At 47.0% G+C, this 15,989-nt stretch overlaps 1 protein-coding gene across 13 annotated transcripts in view; it reads left to right on the top strand.

Annotated features, from left to right (window-relative positions):
* phldb1b (pleckstrin homology-like domain, family B, member 1b) overlaps window positions 1-15,989 on the top strand; it is a 69,531-nt gene that overhangs the window by 39,729 nt on the left and 13,813 nt on the right. For 10 of the 13 annotated variants that reach the window (XM_060075477.1, XM_060075476.1, XM_060075480.1 and 7 more), the window contains 5 exons: window positions 10,545-10,853; window positions 11,912-12,076; window positions 12,686-12,823; window positions 14,638-14,769; window positions 15,818-15,973. In XM_060075477.1, coding sequence (XP_059931460.1) covers window positions 10,545-10,853; window positions 11,912-12,076; window positions 12,686-12,823; window positions 14,638-14,769; window positions 15,818-15,973 — 900 coding nt within the window. The remainder of the gene's footprint in view (window positions 1-10,544; window positions 10,854-11,911; window positions 12,077-12,685; window positions 12,824-14,637; window positions 14,770-15,817; window positions 15,974-15,989) is intronic. The other 3 variants (XM_060075486.1, XM_060075481.1, XM_060075475.1) reach the window with 2 other exon arrangements.

Here is a 15,989-nt window from a genome sequence, read left to right as displayed (position 1 = left end):
AGTTCCTCTGCCCCTCTGGTCACTTTGACTACAGTTATTACAGAACATTGTTACATTAGCTCAACCCATTGTTCACAAACAATAAAATTGGTTTCACCGCATCCAAATAGAAACTAATTGAATCGATCCTTCATTCCTAAATGCGTGCCAGCGATATAAATTGCTTGGCTAAGAGTATAGTAGTTTGTCTGGTCTCAGCTTTATTTCTTGGTCTACGACGTAGAGACCAAGGGTTGAACTGCAGGAGTGGAAAGTAAACATCTGCTTTGTTTGTTTAAGAAATCATAACTACTATTGTTGCAGTCCACCATTCAAAAGGTCCCTCAAAGTAGTATTCTGGCTGCGCAGAGCGATTCGCTACTGCGTGTTTGTCATGTAGCTCTCGGATCAATGTGGATTCCTTGAATAGATAGAAAAGAGCAGCAGCAGCCCTCCTCTCTGTAGAGTCGGAGAGGGCAGAGACTAAACAAGAGCTCATAAAACATGAGCTTCCAGGTTGGTCTGGTCCTTATCGATCAAATTATCCTCCTTGGAAACCATTGTTTTGGTCGGTTTGTGGCAGAGTGTCCTGAGAGATGCCCTCAGGGACTGTGGCCATCCACCGAAAGGTCTGTGAGGGCGAGCAACCACATTTGATTAGTTAGATGCATTTTGGGGGTTCTTTTAAGCCATGAAATAATCAAAAAAGTGACTTTGGATTGTGGGTTCATATTAGAGACTTATGGTTGAACTGAGATGGGGAAGAAATGCAAATTGAAGAAAAGTTGTGTAAGATGTTCCAGAAATAATTGAAGCCTTTGAGCCTCTGGCCTGTCAGCATGGCCTTTGTCTGACAGCTGGGGAGCTGCTGTCTACCTGGCACTGGGTACATTGACCCAGTCTGTTAGCCCTGTCTGCAGCCTGCCAGACAGACAGACTCATGAATAATCATCCACTGCAGGAGGAACAACGCAAAGCAAGGGTGCATGCCATTATGAGGGGTTGTTGACTTATGCACCCCAGCTTCCAGATTCAGGAGGATTTTATTCTACACCTCAGCACCTTTTTAAGACCACTGTCTAGTTCGATTAATAGGTGCAATGGCAGCCCAGGCATCTGCATTCCTAATTGACTAATTATCTCAACCACTTCGAACCTAAGCAGAGCATTTCCTGCTGCTAATCAGCAATCGTCTCTGATATCTTGGGATGTTGAAAAGGGCTATGTTGGTGATCAGTGGAAGATAATCCTGGGGTCTTACATCTGGAGAACAGGAGGCCTCCGGGGCTGAAAGGGCCCTATAGGCAGGCCATTTGGGGCCCGTGTGTGCTTCCTAAAGGAGGTGGCATAGAAACCACATCACCAGTGCCAAGTTGAGATCAGTTCTTGGTTAGCTCCGAGGACCAGCGTGACGGACGAGGGCTCACTCTGTTCCTCAGCAGAGCTCTGCGTCGCCTTTTGATAAAGAAGAAGATTTAAACCAGTCATGCTGCTTTCTGAGAGATATTCTCCCCTTCTCCACTGGGAACAAGCCCAAAACCTCTCAGGATTAAATCCCATCAAAAGGGTGCTCATGTGTTTCTCTAACCCATCTCCAAACATGGACGCAAGATGTTTGTCATTCCCCGAAATAAAAACAGACAAAACATTTCTTTGGATAATTACTTTTCAACTTTAGGATCCATGGTTTGTGGTTTGGATTTGTATACTATTACAACATTTGATGAGGAAATTCAAGTTTGATTGATTGATTGATATTTGCACATGCACTGCCAGGCATGTGATGGATGGAGGGAGGGGCAAAACATTGCTAACACCACAAGATGGTTATTGTGAGACGTGAAGGGCACATGATGTCAACCAACAAGGACGTGCCCTCCAAGGACCCAGTCTACTCCCTAGGAAGGCCTAAATCCAGACCCTTTCTTCCACCAAGCCAGGATTTATAAAGAACATAAAGAACTAATGTGGTTGGGATTGAAATGAGCTGCCGGACAGTACTTTGTTTAAATTAATCTTGGTTTGTGTAGTCTGAACCCTCACACTTTATGGCCTACTAATTTCACTTGCTTGGCATATTGCAAAATAAAGTTGTTGAATGAAGATTTATGTGTGTGTGTGTGTGTGTGTGCCCTGATATCTCCAAATTGTGACTTACTTTTGGCCTTATGCCCCCCAGGCGTCTTATGGAGCTGCTGCTTCAGCGAGAGTTTCAGCGGTTTGAAGCTCTTGTTATTACTATTCAGCTGCTGACTAGCCATCTGCACATCGTCTTTAAACCACACCTCAGTATGAGAGTGGCTGAGTGCTGCTTAGCGGTATGTTTCACTGATTGTGCCTTTTAAATGGGGCTTTTGAAAGTGTTAGTTTGTTAGTGTTAGAGTGGGATAATTAGGATCAACACCACGACTACAATGCATCCAGATCCCACCACCAGCATCGTTATTCTTGTGGGAGTCTTTTTCAATGTCCAGGTGTGAGCATGATGCCAGACACATGTTTGCACATGTGTGATTCATCATTGCAGTATTCATACTTCTTCGCATTTAAATGCAATATCTTATGAATGAATTATTTTCCATTGAGCCCATTGAAGCAGGTATTTGGTAAAGCAGCAGTTAATCTTTGTTTGAGATATCTGCTTCCCAGATAAATGGGAAGCAGAGAAAGAAGACTGCTGGTCAGTCCTTAGACCAGTACATTGAAAACAAAACTTGATAACGATCCATTGCATTTTCACTGTTCCAGTCAGCTAAAGGGGCTGGCTGGTGGAGGACTAGGGAGGTGCAGGTTCACTAGGGAGGTGCAGGTTCGCTAGGGAGGTGCAGGTTCGCTAGGGAGGTGGAGTTTCACTAGGGAGGTGCAGGTTCACTAGGGAGGTGGAGTTTCACTAGGGAGGTGCAGGTTCACTAGGGAGGTGCAGGTTCACTAGGGAGGTGCAGGTTCACTAGGGAGGTGCAGGTTCACTAGGGAGGTGGAGTTTCACTAGGGAGGTGCAGGTTCACTAGGGAGACGCAGGTTCACTAGGGAGGTGCAGGTTCACTAGGGAGGTGCAGGTTCACTAGGGAGGTGCAGGTTCACTAGGGAGGTGCAGGTTCACTAGGGAGGTGCAGGTTCGCTAGGGAGGTGCAGGTTCACTCAGGCCATGGTCGGGGACTAGGGAGGTGGAGGCTCCCTCAGGCCCCTAGTGGGGGACTAGGGAGGTGCAGGTGGGCTGGTTTGGCAGCTAGAGCCAGGATTGGTCCATTGGTCACAGCTACTTTGTTTCATGTGAATTGGGACGGCTCCGGGCACGTCGGGATCAGACTCACCTGCATCATGAGTTCGATATTTAGGTCATACTGATCAGACTCACCCTCATTAGAGTGATACTCGGGTCATACTGATCAGACTCATCCTCATGAGAGTGATACTCATGTCGTACGTAAACGGGCGGTAAAAAGGGGGTGAACAGGAGTTAAACAGTGGGTAAACTGGCGGTAAACGGGAGGCGAACGGGTGGTGAATGGGAGGTAAACAGGAAGTAAATGGGAGGTAAACAGGAAGTAAATGGGAGGTAAACAGGAGTTAAACAGGGATAATAAGGAGCCGTTTACAGCCCTGGGCTACAAAGCACTTTACTGTTACCTTTTGAAGCTTGGCTATATAGACAGGGCATCTGACAACCCTAGGCTGATTGGCTGCGATGTTTATTGGGTCTGCTTCAACAGTTAACAAGATCACACTGTGATCTGCAGCGCCTCAGTCCTCTCTGTGGAAACTCTCTAAGGGGACCAGCTCACCATGTGTCCAGGTCCCAGGAATGTAACGACCAAAACAAGGGGACCACTCTCCCTGGTCCGTCTCACCACTCACTGGAGACTCACAAAACAACCGACTGGAGAGAGCTGGCGCTGACGCTCGCTAATGAAGCTCCTGGAACACATGGGAGTGTGTCGGCGCGGGGACTTTGATCGAAACTAACGCCAGCCCGATTTGAAGGCCCCATCTGGTGCTGAAGTAGATTTATGCTGCGCCCAAAATACATCAAGAAAGATAATTCATGGCATAAAATGTGTTGATTCTTCCCACAAGCAGTTCCTAGTGTAGCCGATAAGTGTGCCGAGAGCTTCTGTGGGGGCCTGTCAGCGTGTGGGTTTAGGGATGCGCAGCACCATGTTTGTGACTAAATGGTGTGTTGTTTGTGTCTGCGCGTGGGGCATGTCTGTGAGCAGCTGGTGACTTCCCAGCCCGACGTTTGAAGCCTCTTTGCCTCTTTTTTGCTTTTTTGTGTAACCATTGTCATCGTAACACCACTGTAACTAACGCTGGGTTCAGGACATGGACGGGACCACTGAGGGGTTCAGGATCAAGCTGACGGGTCATGGGGTCACTGAGGGGTTCAGGACCAGGATGGGGGTCATGGGGTCACTGAGGTGTTCAGGATCAGGATGGGGGTCATGGGGTCATTTTGGGGGTTCCCACCCAGGCCCCCAGGATAGGCGCATACTTCCGCAATCCACCAGTGCTCAGAGGCCAAGCCTGGTATTGCAGCTGTTTAAGCTGGGAGTGGACGGGGGTCCGTCATTTCATGTGGCCCAGAAGTAGATATCGCCGTCCACTCCAATACAAGTGGGGAACAGGATTGTGTCTCCGCAAAAAATGTCTGGATATCAATCAAAGGCTCATAATTATATTTCTACCCTGTTCTAAAAAAATTTTAGTTTTTTTTCTTTTCAAAACGCCTCCTCAAGCGTTTTATTAGCAGTTTATGTTGGGTGGGCAGCTGAAAGGAGTCGTACTGAAACAAACGGCTCCTTGCTATGGTCCTATTTTGAAGTGCACGGCTCCATTAACTTCCGAATTAAATTAAATTCTGAATTAACTTCCATTAACTCCATTAACTTCCAAAGTCTGAGATTTGTCCTTTTACTTAACATGAATGGCGTTGAACACGGATATATAACACACATATCATTGAAATAGCTGTAACAGGCACGGACGTATTGATTACCTGAATGATTATGGGAGACCTACGTAATTTTCATAATATTGTTAATTGTCTGATATTAACATTTCAGTTGCGTTGGTAGGTATTTCATTTTCATTTGCTTGGCTATGTATGACAGGGTTATGGTTAGGTATGTATGACGGTTGACAATGTTGGTGTATTACAATTCATTATTTGGGTAGGCTACTCCAACTTCGTTGCTGGTCGATATGTAAACATTTACTTTTATATAAATTATTGATTGCATTTTTCGTAAATAGTTAGTTGGAAGGAATCTGTTTCTTAAGCAATAACATTGAACTGATTTTTTTAGGCCTACATACGTTTACTATGTTACTATGGTATTATATGGAGCAATCTTACATATTTATGAAGTTTCCAGATCAATAAAGTTCTATCTCTTTTTATTTGAACTGCCTGTATGTCCTCTTGATTATAGTATTACAGTGTGTACCTTGGTTATCAGCTATAATAGAATGGTGTCAATGTGGTATTGGCATATATATTCCAGAATTTGAAAAAGGATATGGATATAGAGTGGGTGACTTTATCAGTATACTCAATCGAGATGGCCACAATAATAACCGCTCTTAGATGGGTTGTAGATACTAAGTTGGTGACAATGTGGTATTGGCATATATATTCCAGAATTTGAAAAAGGATATGGATATAGAGTGGGTGACTTTATCAGTATACTCAATCGAGATGGCCACAATAATAACCGCTCTTAGATGGGTTGTAGATACTAAGTTTTATAACAGATAATTCAATACGTGAAGATTTGGTGATAGAGGTAAAGCATCTTCTTTTAAATATTATAAGCCTTGGTTTAGTTATTCAATTCACCAGCCCACCATGGAATATATGGCAATGAAATTGCTGATAAATTAGCTAAAAGATACTAACCTAATTAGAATAATTTAACCTTAAGTATATATTTTTTTTATTTTTATTTATTCATTTCTTTTGTTAGTTTGTTTTATTTTGTTTATTTAGTTTCGTTAGTTAGGTTTTTTCTTTGAATTTATTTTTATGATTTAAAGTATCATTTGCCAACGTCCTTGTCACAAACTCCTGTGTAGTAGTCCAGTAGGTGGCGGTATATGGGGAAAAACTATGATCCTCCACCTAACTAGAAGAAGAAGAAGATCTCTGCATCCGGTACGTCACGGACTAGGTCACGTGTCTTGGCCACATAACGCAGAAGTAAATCGCTCCTGTATGTTACCCTGCGCCACTGAGCAGTTTGTATAGGAATGAATGGGCGGCCATTTTCCAGTCTGTGGTCCATCCTTTAATATGTCCATGCTTTGCCCTGCTTGCATTTCCACCGGGCGCGTTACGGCAGCGCAACTCTGCCTTGCGAGCCAGCCGTATTCACGCGAGATCACGAGATCCCGCGATAATCCTAAACCTAATGTACTCACCTTCCACTCCCAAAACTACTGCAATTAAATGCCAGGCTTTGTCCTTTCTGACATTGTTCTTATAAAAAGGATGATTTGAGACCCTTTGATTGATTGACTGCTGACCTGGTGCCACCGGTCATGACGTAATAATGTTGGTGTTTTATTTATTGTGTTTTATTTTGAAAATTGACCGGAATGCTCTATGGCTTTTACTTTTTCACTTCCTGCCCTGATCGATCTGCTCTGTTGAAATTGACGCGGTTCAGCAACGGCTTGCGGCAAAAATAGAAATGCTACGGAATGATAGCGCTGCGGCACGGCAAGCCGGTCCTGGGACGTTGCTGAGACGTTCCGCAGCCGCGCCCTGTGGAAATGGTCTCATTGATTAGAGTGGAACCTATCTGCTGCGGTGACCGCGGCCAAGACGTGCCGCTGCCGTAACGTTGCCGTAACGCGTCCGGTGGAATCAAGCCTTTACTCATGGCAGATCAGTGTGTTCTTTCTGATTAGCTCTTAATTGAGATCACCTGTCACGCACCCCTTTATTAAAGGTGAACACAATGGGTTTGGTTTACTTTTCGCATCGGCCTGTGTCAATCGAGGTTGAGTTTAGTGAGGGTTGAAAGTTTTCGATCTAGATTGCAGATCACTATTGTCACTTTATACAAACTGAAAGTATGCGTTGTTGCGTGTTTGTTTTTGTGGGCATTTGACTGAACAGCCCAGACAAATATTGCTACCAACATGGCACTTCGAAACAGACCACCGCAGTGAGTAAAAGTTATTTTCCTTTATTAATTGTTGACGTTTTTGGGCTGTCTCCTCAGACACAAGCCATCAGTATCCCTGCTCTTTGCACCTTGACATGCATGTCGCCACTGTTTGTTAACCTAGCTTTACTGATTTGTATCTTGTGATGTGTGTGTGTTTTTCTTAACAGGTGTTAGATGACTGACAAGATCTATGGGGGGGCCCCCTTTGGGCCCCCCCATACCAACTTAGTCTTCAAAGGAATCTAGTGCCATGGGACTCCAGTGTCTTCAAAACATCCTCGGAATACATGTGTATGAATGGTCCACCGAAGGGTTGATCTGGAAGCCACCACGGTCCACGCAGTAATCTGCTGCGTGGGCCGTAGTGGCTTCCAGAGCCATCTTTCGGTCTTGGTCAGGATTTGTTACAGTTACCCTTCAATGTAGCAGGCTACGGGTTTCTGAAGAAGCCTGCTTTACGTAGCATTAGAGTAAAATATTGTGCAAAATGCTCATGTAATTGCACTAGCACTAGTAACCTGTAGATTAGCTTAGTTTAACGTCATTCAATGCTGTCTGTCAAATGTGTGGCTTACTTTAAGTCCACAAGGCCCTCTGGTAAACCACGTTGGAACACCCCTGGACAAGGTGATTAGTCACTGGGTGTGTGCTAAAGTTTTGTTCCATTTTTCTCTAGTTGGTTAAGGTTTGGTAGAATTGTTTGGATGCTAGCGACGTGATGGCGTATGTACAAGAGCCTACCGTGGCCAGGCCACAGTTGCGACGGCCACGGCCAGATGGCCTTGTGTGAGTGCAACCTTGATTGCATTTGTATACTGTTTACCATTGGATGTTTATGCAATTTGGCTTAATTCATCCGCAGTAAAGCTGCATTTGACTATTCCAGGGTCGTTTTGTACAGGCTTTCAATTGACCATGTTGACTAGTTTGTGGGATGTAAACATTTACTTTTATATTAATTATTGATTGCACTTTTCGTAAATAGTTAGTTGGAAGGAATCTGTTTCTTAAGCAATAACATTGAACTGAATTTTTTAGGCCTACATACGTTTACTATGTTACTATGGTATTATATGGAGCAATCTTGCATATTTATGAAGTTTCCAGATCAATAAAGTTCTATCTCTTTTTATTTGAACTGCCTGTATGTCCTCTTGATTATAGTATTACAGTGTGTACCTTGGTTATCAGCTATCATAGAATGGTGTCCAAATGGCTGCATGTGTAAGAAATAGGATTTGAACCAAGTGTTACAATAAAAAAAGCAATGAAATTGCTGATAAATTAGCTAAAAGATACTAACCTAATTAGAAGAATTTAACCTTAAGTATATATATTTTTAATTTTTATTCATTCATTTCTTTTGTTAGTTTGTTTTGTTTCGTTAGTTTGGTTTTTTCTTTGAATTTATTTTTATGATTTAAAGTATCATTTGCCAACGTCCTTGTCTCAAACTCCTGTGTAGTAGTCCAGTAGGTGGCGGTATATGGGGAAAAACTATGATCCTCCACTAAACTAGAAGAAGAAGATCTCTGCATCCGGTACGTCACGGACTAGGTCACGTGTCTTGGCCCCATAACGCGGAAGCAAATCGCTCCTGTATGTTACCCATGATGTTACCCTGCGCCACTGAGCAGTTTTGTATAGGAATGAATGGGCGGCCATTTTCCAGTCTGTGGTCCATCCTTTATTATGTCCATGTTCCCACCACAGTCCGCTGCTGTTCCAGAAGATGGAAGTCATTTTGTATTGAGAACCGGAGGTGACTCTAATATACAGTTGAGTGCAGTTGTTGTAGTTCACAACATGCCCCAGTGTGGCTGCTTGTGTTTGAAGACACTTTAAATCACAATTCATGCAATGTTCATACTATATTGCGTCTCTATAAATATTGGTTAACGATATTTTAAGCAATTAAAATATCGTTATATTTTAATTGCTTAAAATATGTTTGAACAGAAGAGAGTTGAGGCAGAATGCCTGTTGGAGGATACTCTACAGCAGCCTTTGCTGGACAGTTCAACCATCCCTTTGGCTTGCGCTAAGGTAACGTTGACATTTGTGTCTTACATGGCCAAAAGGACCGTCATGACAAGTGACAAGTATTGTGGAAACAGAGAACCCTGATTCTCACATGAATCACATTTTCCTCCCCCATCCCTAGCTAATATCGGTCTCAATAATTGCACATCAAAATCCATGTCACGCAGAGCTGGGTTCCACCGAGGGCTTTGTTAAAGGTTCATCAAAGTCAACGTTCTACCAGCTAAATGAAGGCACGATGAAACTATCGAGTAGTTTCAAAGTGTTGCGATGGAGTTGTCCTAGAGTTGTAGAGCTTCTGAGCGTGACGCCCCCCCCCCCACACACACCCCCCCCCCCCCCCCCCCCTCCTTGGCCCCAGGCTTCTCTCACATCTCCGCTCCTCTCCCCGGCGCCAGGGCGTGTTCCACTGATAAACAGTCCTTTCTGCTCCCTCATTAACCTCCTCTGTGTGAGTGTGTGGCCATCTGAACCAAGGACTCTCTTTGTAATTCAGCGTTTGTATTAATATTAGTATTAGGGATACACAGATTACCTTTTCTAAGGCCAAAACCAATCGTTGATCTTTTGAATGTGTCATCAGCCAATCCGATACCGATCACCCATTAGGTTTTATAGTGAGATATATATTTATTCATATGTAGGCACAGATATTAATCGGAGTATTCTCCCGATGATCACTATGCTCAGACTATATAAGGGCTCTTAGTTTGCACCTTACAAGCGCTGCGTAATATGAAAGCTACTGTTTTTATTTATTTTTGTTCAGACCGGGGTTCCAGCTGAGGTCAGGAAGTCCAGCATCAACATAGCTTTGTTTTGCTTCTCATCGTAGAAACCACAGTATGTTAAGATGTCGTTACGGTGGCTGTTGACAGGGAGCACGCTGGGCTGGAAGCTAACTCTCATTGATGCAGGATGCCCACTGTTTGTCCAAAAATGCATAAGAGCAAGTCACATGACCTCGGTCTCTTTGGATGAGCATAATCCATCTTCCCAATTGATTTTCATAGTTTTTTATCGAAAGCGACCTGCAAAGGAGGTTGAATACAATATGACAAATGACTGATTGCGATCAATATTGCGGACAGCAATCGTTGCTTTCTTTGCTCCCTCATTGCTCATATTTTATCGAATGTCCTTTCATGTTGTCACACCCAGAGCCTTAAGAAGGAACCTCTCATTTCTGTCTCCTCCATCTCCAAACCACTTGAGGGAATTCTCCTTTATAATGCTCTTCAGTACTCAGGGGCTTCTGCCGTCATGGAGTCCCATTGGACCGCAGCCTTTGAACCCTGTGCCGCCCTGACTCTTCCCCCTCTCCCCCTCTCCCCCTCTCCCCCTCCCTAGGAGCGCCAGCGCCTGGAGACCATCCTCAACCTGTGTGCAGAGTACAACAAAGGCGACGACTACGACGGGCCCCTGGAGGCCCCGACGGCCCCGGGCGGTTCCGGGATGAGGGCGGGCGTCCCCACCGGAGACGGCTCCGCCCACCGGGGCGCGGCCTCCGTCAGCGCCGGCTCCACGCCCGCCATGGCGCTGATGACGCCCATGGCCCCGGGGTCACACCTGGCCTACAATGGCAGGCCGCGGGCGGGGAGGGAGGAGGAGAACCTGAGGGAGGAGGAGAGCAGCAGCACCGAGAGCACGCATCAGGAGGTGAGGAGGAGGAGGGGGAGGGAGGGAGGAGGGAGGAGGGGGAGCAGGGGGAGGAGGAGAACCTGAGGGAGGAGGAGAGCAGCAGCACCGAGAGCACGCATCAGGAGGTGAGGAGGAGGAGGGGGAGGGAGGGAGGAGGGAGGAGGGGGAGGAGGGGGAGGAGGAGAACCTGATGGAGGAGGAGAGCAGCAGCACCGAGAGCACACATCAGGAGGTGAGGAGGGGGAGGGAGGGAGGAGGAGGGAGGATGAGGAGGGAGGAGGAGAGGGGGAGAGAGGGGGAGGAGGAGGTGAGGAGGAAGGAGGAGGAGGAGGTGAGGAGGAAGGAGGAGGAGGAGAGCAGCAGCACAGAGAGCACGCATCAGGAGGGGAGGGGGAAGAGAGGGAGGAGGGAGGAGGAGGAGAACCTGAGGGAGGAGGAGAGCAGCAGCATGACGTCCAGTATGCACTTACCCAAAGACAGCAACAACTTGTCCAACCAGCTCATTAATGCGATGAAGATATCGATGAAGTTGCCTCAGTTTTGTTTGCCCACGGAGGCTTTAACTTGTTCAGCGCTGGCTGCAGTGCGTACACACATTGGAAAACGATTTATTCGACCTTAGGAGGTCCTCGGTAGTACAGACTTAACTCAGTCGGTACCCTGAAAAGTTCGCAACCCAGCCTATTAGTTCGTAGATTTGAAATCTCTGCCAACACTGTGCAGTAGGAGGGCAAGAGTGTTCACCTGTGTCTCTGTTCTGCAACTCAATTCATGTTGCTTTACTTATTTTATCAAAGTTTATTTACTGTATTTGTATCTATGTATCAATGCACTTCATCCGCACCTTCTCTCTCTTCTGACAGTCTGTGTGTGTGTGTGTGTGTGTGTGTGTGTGTGTGTGTGTGTGTGTGTGTGTGTGTGTGTGTGTGTGTGTGTGTGTGTGTGTGTGTGTGTGTGTGTGTGTGTGTGTTTCAGTGTTTCTGTATCTCTCTCTCCCCCTTATCATTTGTCTCGGTCTTGCTATCTCCATTTACAATCTCTCCCCTCCCTCCCTCCCTCCCTCCCTCCCCTCCTAGCAGGAGGCCCCTGCAGGGCGGGAGGAGCTGGTGTACCGGGAGGAGGAGCGTCTGGAGGTGCTGTCCCGGGTGGAGGAGGAGCGTCTCCAGGTGCTGTCCCGGGTGGATGAGCTCAAGGCGCGGCTGACAGAGCTGGAGCAGCAGCTCCAGGAGGCCCGACAAGAGGTCAGCCTGCTGCCTCCTCCGTCTCCTCACATCCTCAGACACATCACATCATACAGCTTGACGTGATGCTATAGTCCACACGGTTAGAAAGACTGCTTCAACAAGTGAAGCAAAACGCACAACGTATACTACATGAATACTAATCCAGGCCTACGTGTAGTTCATGACATTCATCTTTTTGGGCAGCCAGGCCAGTGCTCAGGCTGCTGGCCGCTACTGTTGGAGAGTGCATAGGAAGGATGTCTGTCTGTCTGTGTCTCTCTCTTTCTCTCTCTGTCTCTGTCTCTCTCTCTGTCTCTCTCTCTCTCCCTGTTTACCTCTCTCTCTCTCTCTCTCTCTCTCTCTCTCTCTCTCTCTCTCTCTCTCTCTCTCTCTCTCTCTCTCTCTCTCTCTCTCTCTCTCTCTCTCTCTCTCTCTCTCTCTCTCTCTCTCTCTCTCTCTCTGTGTGTTTACCTCTCTCTGTCTCTGTCTCACTCTCACTCTCTACTGTTGGAGAGTGTATAGGAAGGAGGATTCTAATGCAGCGGTATCTACCGTACGCTGAGCTGCGTTCAGGACATTCAAGGTGTTTGTCAAACCCCTGACAGAGAGCCATCTCCCCCCCTGCAGGCGGAGATGGAGCGTGCCCTGCTGCAGGGTGAGCGGCAGGCGGAGCTGGACCAGATGGAAGCGGAGTCAGATGTCATCACACAGCTGCAGCGCAAGCTGGACGAGCTGGAGAACGCCGTGCAGAGAGAGAAGGACGAGGTGAGGCGGCGTGGAGGAACACTCGTGGTGTTATCCCCGGTGTTATCCCCGGTGTTATTCCTGGTGTGATCCCCGGTGTTATTCCTGGTGTGATCCCTGGTTTTTCCCTGGTATTTCCCCCCTGGTATTTCCCTGGTATTTCCCTGGTATTATTATTAGCAATGTGTGATGGTGCACTCCCTATATGGCTTTCCTTTGCTTATCCAATTTCGGAGTTGTATGATTGTGTTTTTCAAATTCAACGTTGTCCGATCATCACTCCCTCTTCATCCTCAAAGTGCTGGAGATCACTTTAAAGGTCACATGGCATGCTACTTTATGGATGCTTATATATAGGTGTTAGTGGGCCCTTAAAACAGTATTTGAAGACTTTCAAGAAATTCAGCCGTGGTGCAGAATTACAGCCAAACGTGCTGTTTTTTAGAGGCGGGTCAAGCTGGAGGGTGGGGTGTGGCCCAGAGCAGCTTGCAGCCACGGTAACATGCGCTAGTGTTTACAGTGGATGTATCGCAATGGCTCGGATTCATAATATCTTCCGGAGGCGCACACAGCTTTTGGTCGTGTTCTAGAACACTCCGGGTGCTCCGGCGGGAGTCCTGGAGCTCTATATCTAAATAATATAATATGATATATATATATATATATATATATATATATATATATATATATATTATATACTATATCATCACGACAAAAGGTGTGTGCGCCTCTGGATGCCATTATATATAAGTCCATATATAATGGCATATATGGACTTATATGCCATATATGCCATATATGGCATATAAGTGGGGTACCGCCACAGGGCCGGAGGGCACCGCCGCCGCGGGGCACCACCGCCGCCGCCCGGCAGCAGGGCCCAGGCAGGAGACAATCCCGGGCAACAATTGGGGCAACAATCCCGTTGTCCTCCATTTCGCGGTTCAATCTTGACTTCAGGGAGTCAAAGGCAGAGTTCCTTTCCCCTAAGTCCTTCTCAACCATGGCCGAGATAACCCCCACTACGAATCTCGTAGTGGGGGTTATCACCAGAGACGTCAAAGAACCCGACGCAGTCTAGTCTTTTCACCAAATGGGAGCTTTACCTTATGTTGCGTGTTATGCACCATAACACTAACAGCAGAACGGTTAAATAACAAAGAAGTGTACAACACTTGCGGTACAGTGTGTATTCATACACACACACATGGTGCTGGCACGGTCGTAGCTCATTGTCTCATTGGCGGGCTAAATTCTGTGGGGGGGCAAAGCGGAGAAAGGGGAGGTAACATGTCCCCGTATGACAACATAAGGGGAAAATTGGAAATCGCTGCGTCTGAGCTTTGTTTTTCGAAACGCAGAGCAGGATACCTTGTGCTCGTTATACACCTAACGCCAATTCTAGCAACTAGGGGACCATAGGCAGGCTAGGGGAACTCATATTAATGTTAGAAAACCTCATAAAGTAAGTTTTCATGCCATGGGACCTTTAAATGAACCTACATCTCTCTCGGTTTTCTTTCTCACTGGTTTTCAGGTTGGTTTGAACTCTGCTCCTATATGTCTCTTTCTGAGTTTGTCCCTCTACCAACAACTAACCAGCGTCCGCTTAACCACCTTAATCTCTACTAGCTCTTCCCTCTGAAACAGGGCAACATTCTAGAGGCCATCCCTGTCTCTGCTTGACTTTGCTCACCACACGTTCCACATGAGCGATGGGGTGTCTTGAGTGTGTGTGTTTGTCTGACTGAATTTCTATGTGTGTGTGTGTGTGTGTGCGTGTGTGTGCGTGTGTGTGCGTGCGTCCGTGGATGTGTGTGTGTGTGTGTCTCTAGGAGCGAGCCTGTGTGGAGGTGGAGCGGGCCGCTCTTCAGGCGCTGCAGCGGGGCTACGCTGAGCTGCAGGGCCTGCTCCTCCACCAGGGCCCCGGGGCCCGGAGGGACCAGCTGATGGAGCAGCTGAAACGGGTAGGGTGGAGAGGTTTACACTGCAGGTGTAGAAAAAAAATAAATAAAAAGGCGTAGCTGCGGATCCGTCAGCTGCAGCTCCGCCAGCTGCCTAGCCCTTGGTTGCAGTCTACCCGTATGCGGGCTGTACCTTTTGAACCCTTTAGCCAGGCAACACAACGTTCAGAGCGCCACGCAGCTTACCTCGATGAACACCTACTCATGCACCCCCCCCCCCCACACACACACACACACACACTCTCCTGGAGTCTGCCCACCTAGTGCTAAGCCACTCCCATACAGACAGGCTTTATGGGGAGCATGAATGGCTGTTCTCCCTGGTGGAGCATGTGGCCCCTGCGGCGGGTACAGTGAGCTGCGTGGGCGCGCTGCTCTCCTGTACACGATCCATTTCCGGGGGTTTAGAGTCTGCTGTTGAAACGGGGCCTTTTGGATTCGGTCCAAGCTGGGGGCAGCTTGTTTTTTACATTTGCCACAGCTCCAAGAATGCATAACTGCTCACTAATCAATTAACAAAGACTAGCTCCGTCGTTTTCTCTCCTCTTTTCTCTCCTCTGCCTTTTGCTGTGAGCGTTTCCCGATGTGAGGATAGGTCTTATGCATCGCTCTGTGCCTGTTTAGTCACACCTGACCTCTAAATCATCCCTTGAAAGCCACACGATGAAATATGACATATTCAATCAGTGAACAAAATTCGATTGAACAAAGCTCCCTTTTCAGGAGGATGGGTGCTTCAAGGTCTGAGAGACTTTGATTTGGGTGATGTGAGGGTTTGGCTGTGACACATGGTGGGGAAGGACTGAATCTTTATGTATTCATTTATTTATTATATTGTATATTCCTGTGTGAAGTGTCAGCTATACTGATAATGTGCCGGTGTGTTTGTGTGTGTTTGTTGTTCTGTGTGTGTGTGTGTGTGTGTGTGTGTGTGTGTGTGTGTGTGTGTGTGTGTGTGTGTGTGTGTGTGTGTGTGTGTGTGTGTGTGTGTGTGTGTGTGTGTGTGTGTGTGTGTGTGTGTGTGTGTGTGTGTTTGTGTGTGTGTGTTCAGGAAGGGGAGGTGCTGGAGGCAAGCAGCAAGCGGTTTGAGGACCTGGAGTTCCAGCAGCTGGAGAAGGAGAGCAGCCTAGAGGAGGAGAGGGAGCTGGTGGGCCAGCAGCTGCTGCACGAGAGGGCCGACTTCCACCGCAGCTCGGCCCGAAGGAAGGTAGGATCACCACTAT

Source organism: Gadus macrocephalus, chromosome 16 (genome assembly GCF_031168955.1).
Source record: "Gadus macrocephalus chromosome 16, ASM3116895v1".
Taxonomy (NCBI): Eukaryota; Metazoa; Chordata; class Actinopteri; order Gadiformes; family Gadidae; genus Gadus; species Gadus macrocephalus.
This window is presented reverse-complemented; position numbering and strand designations above follow the sequence as displayed.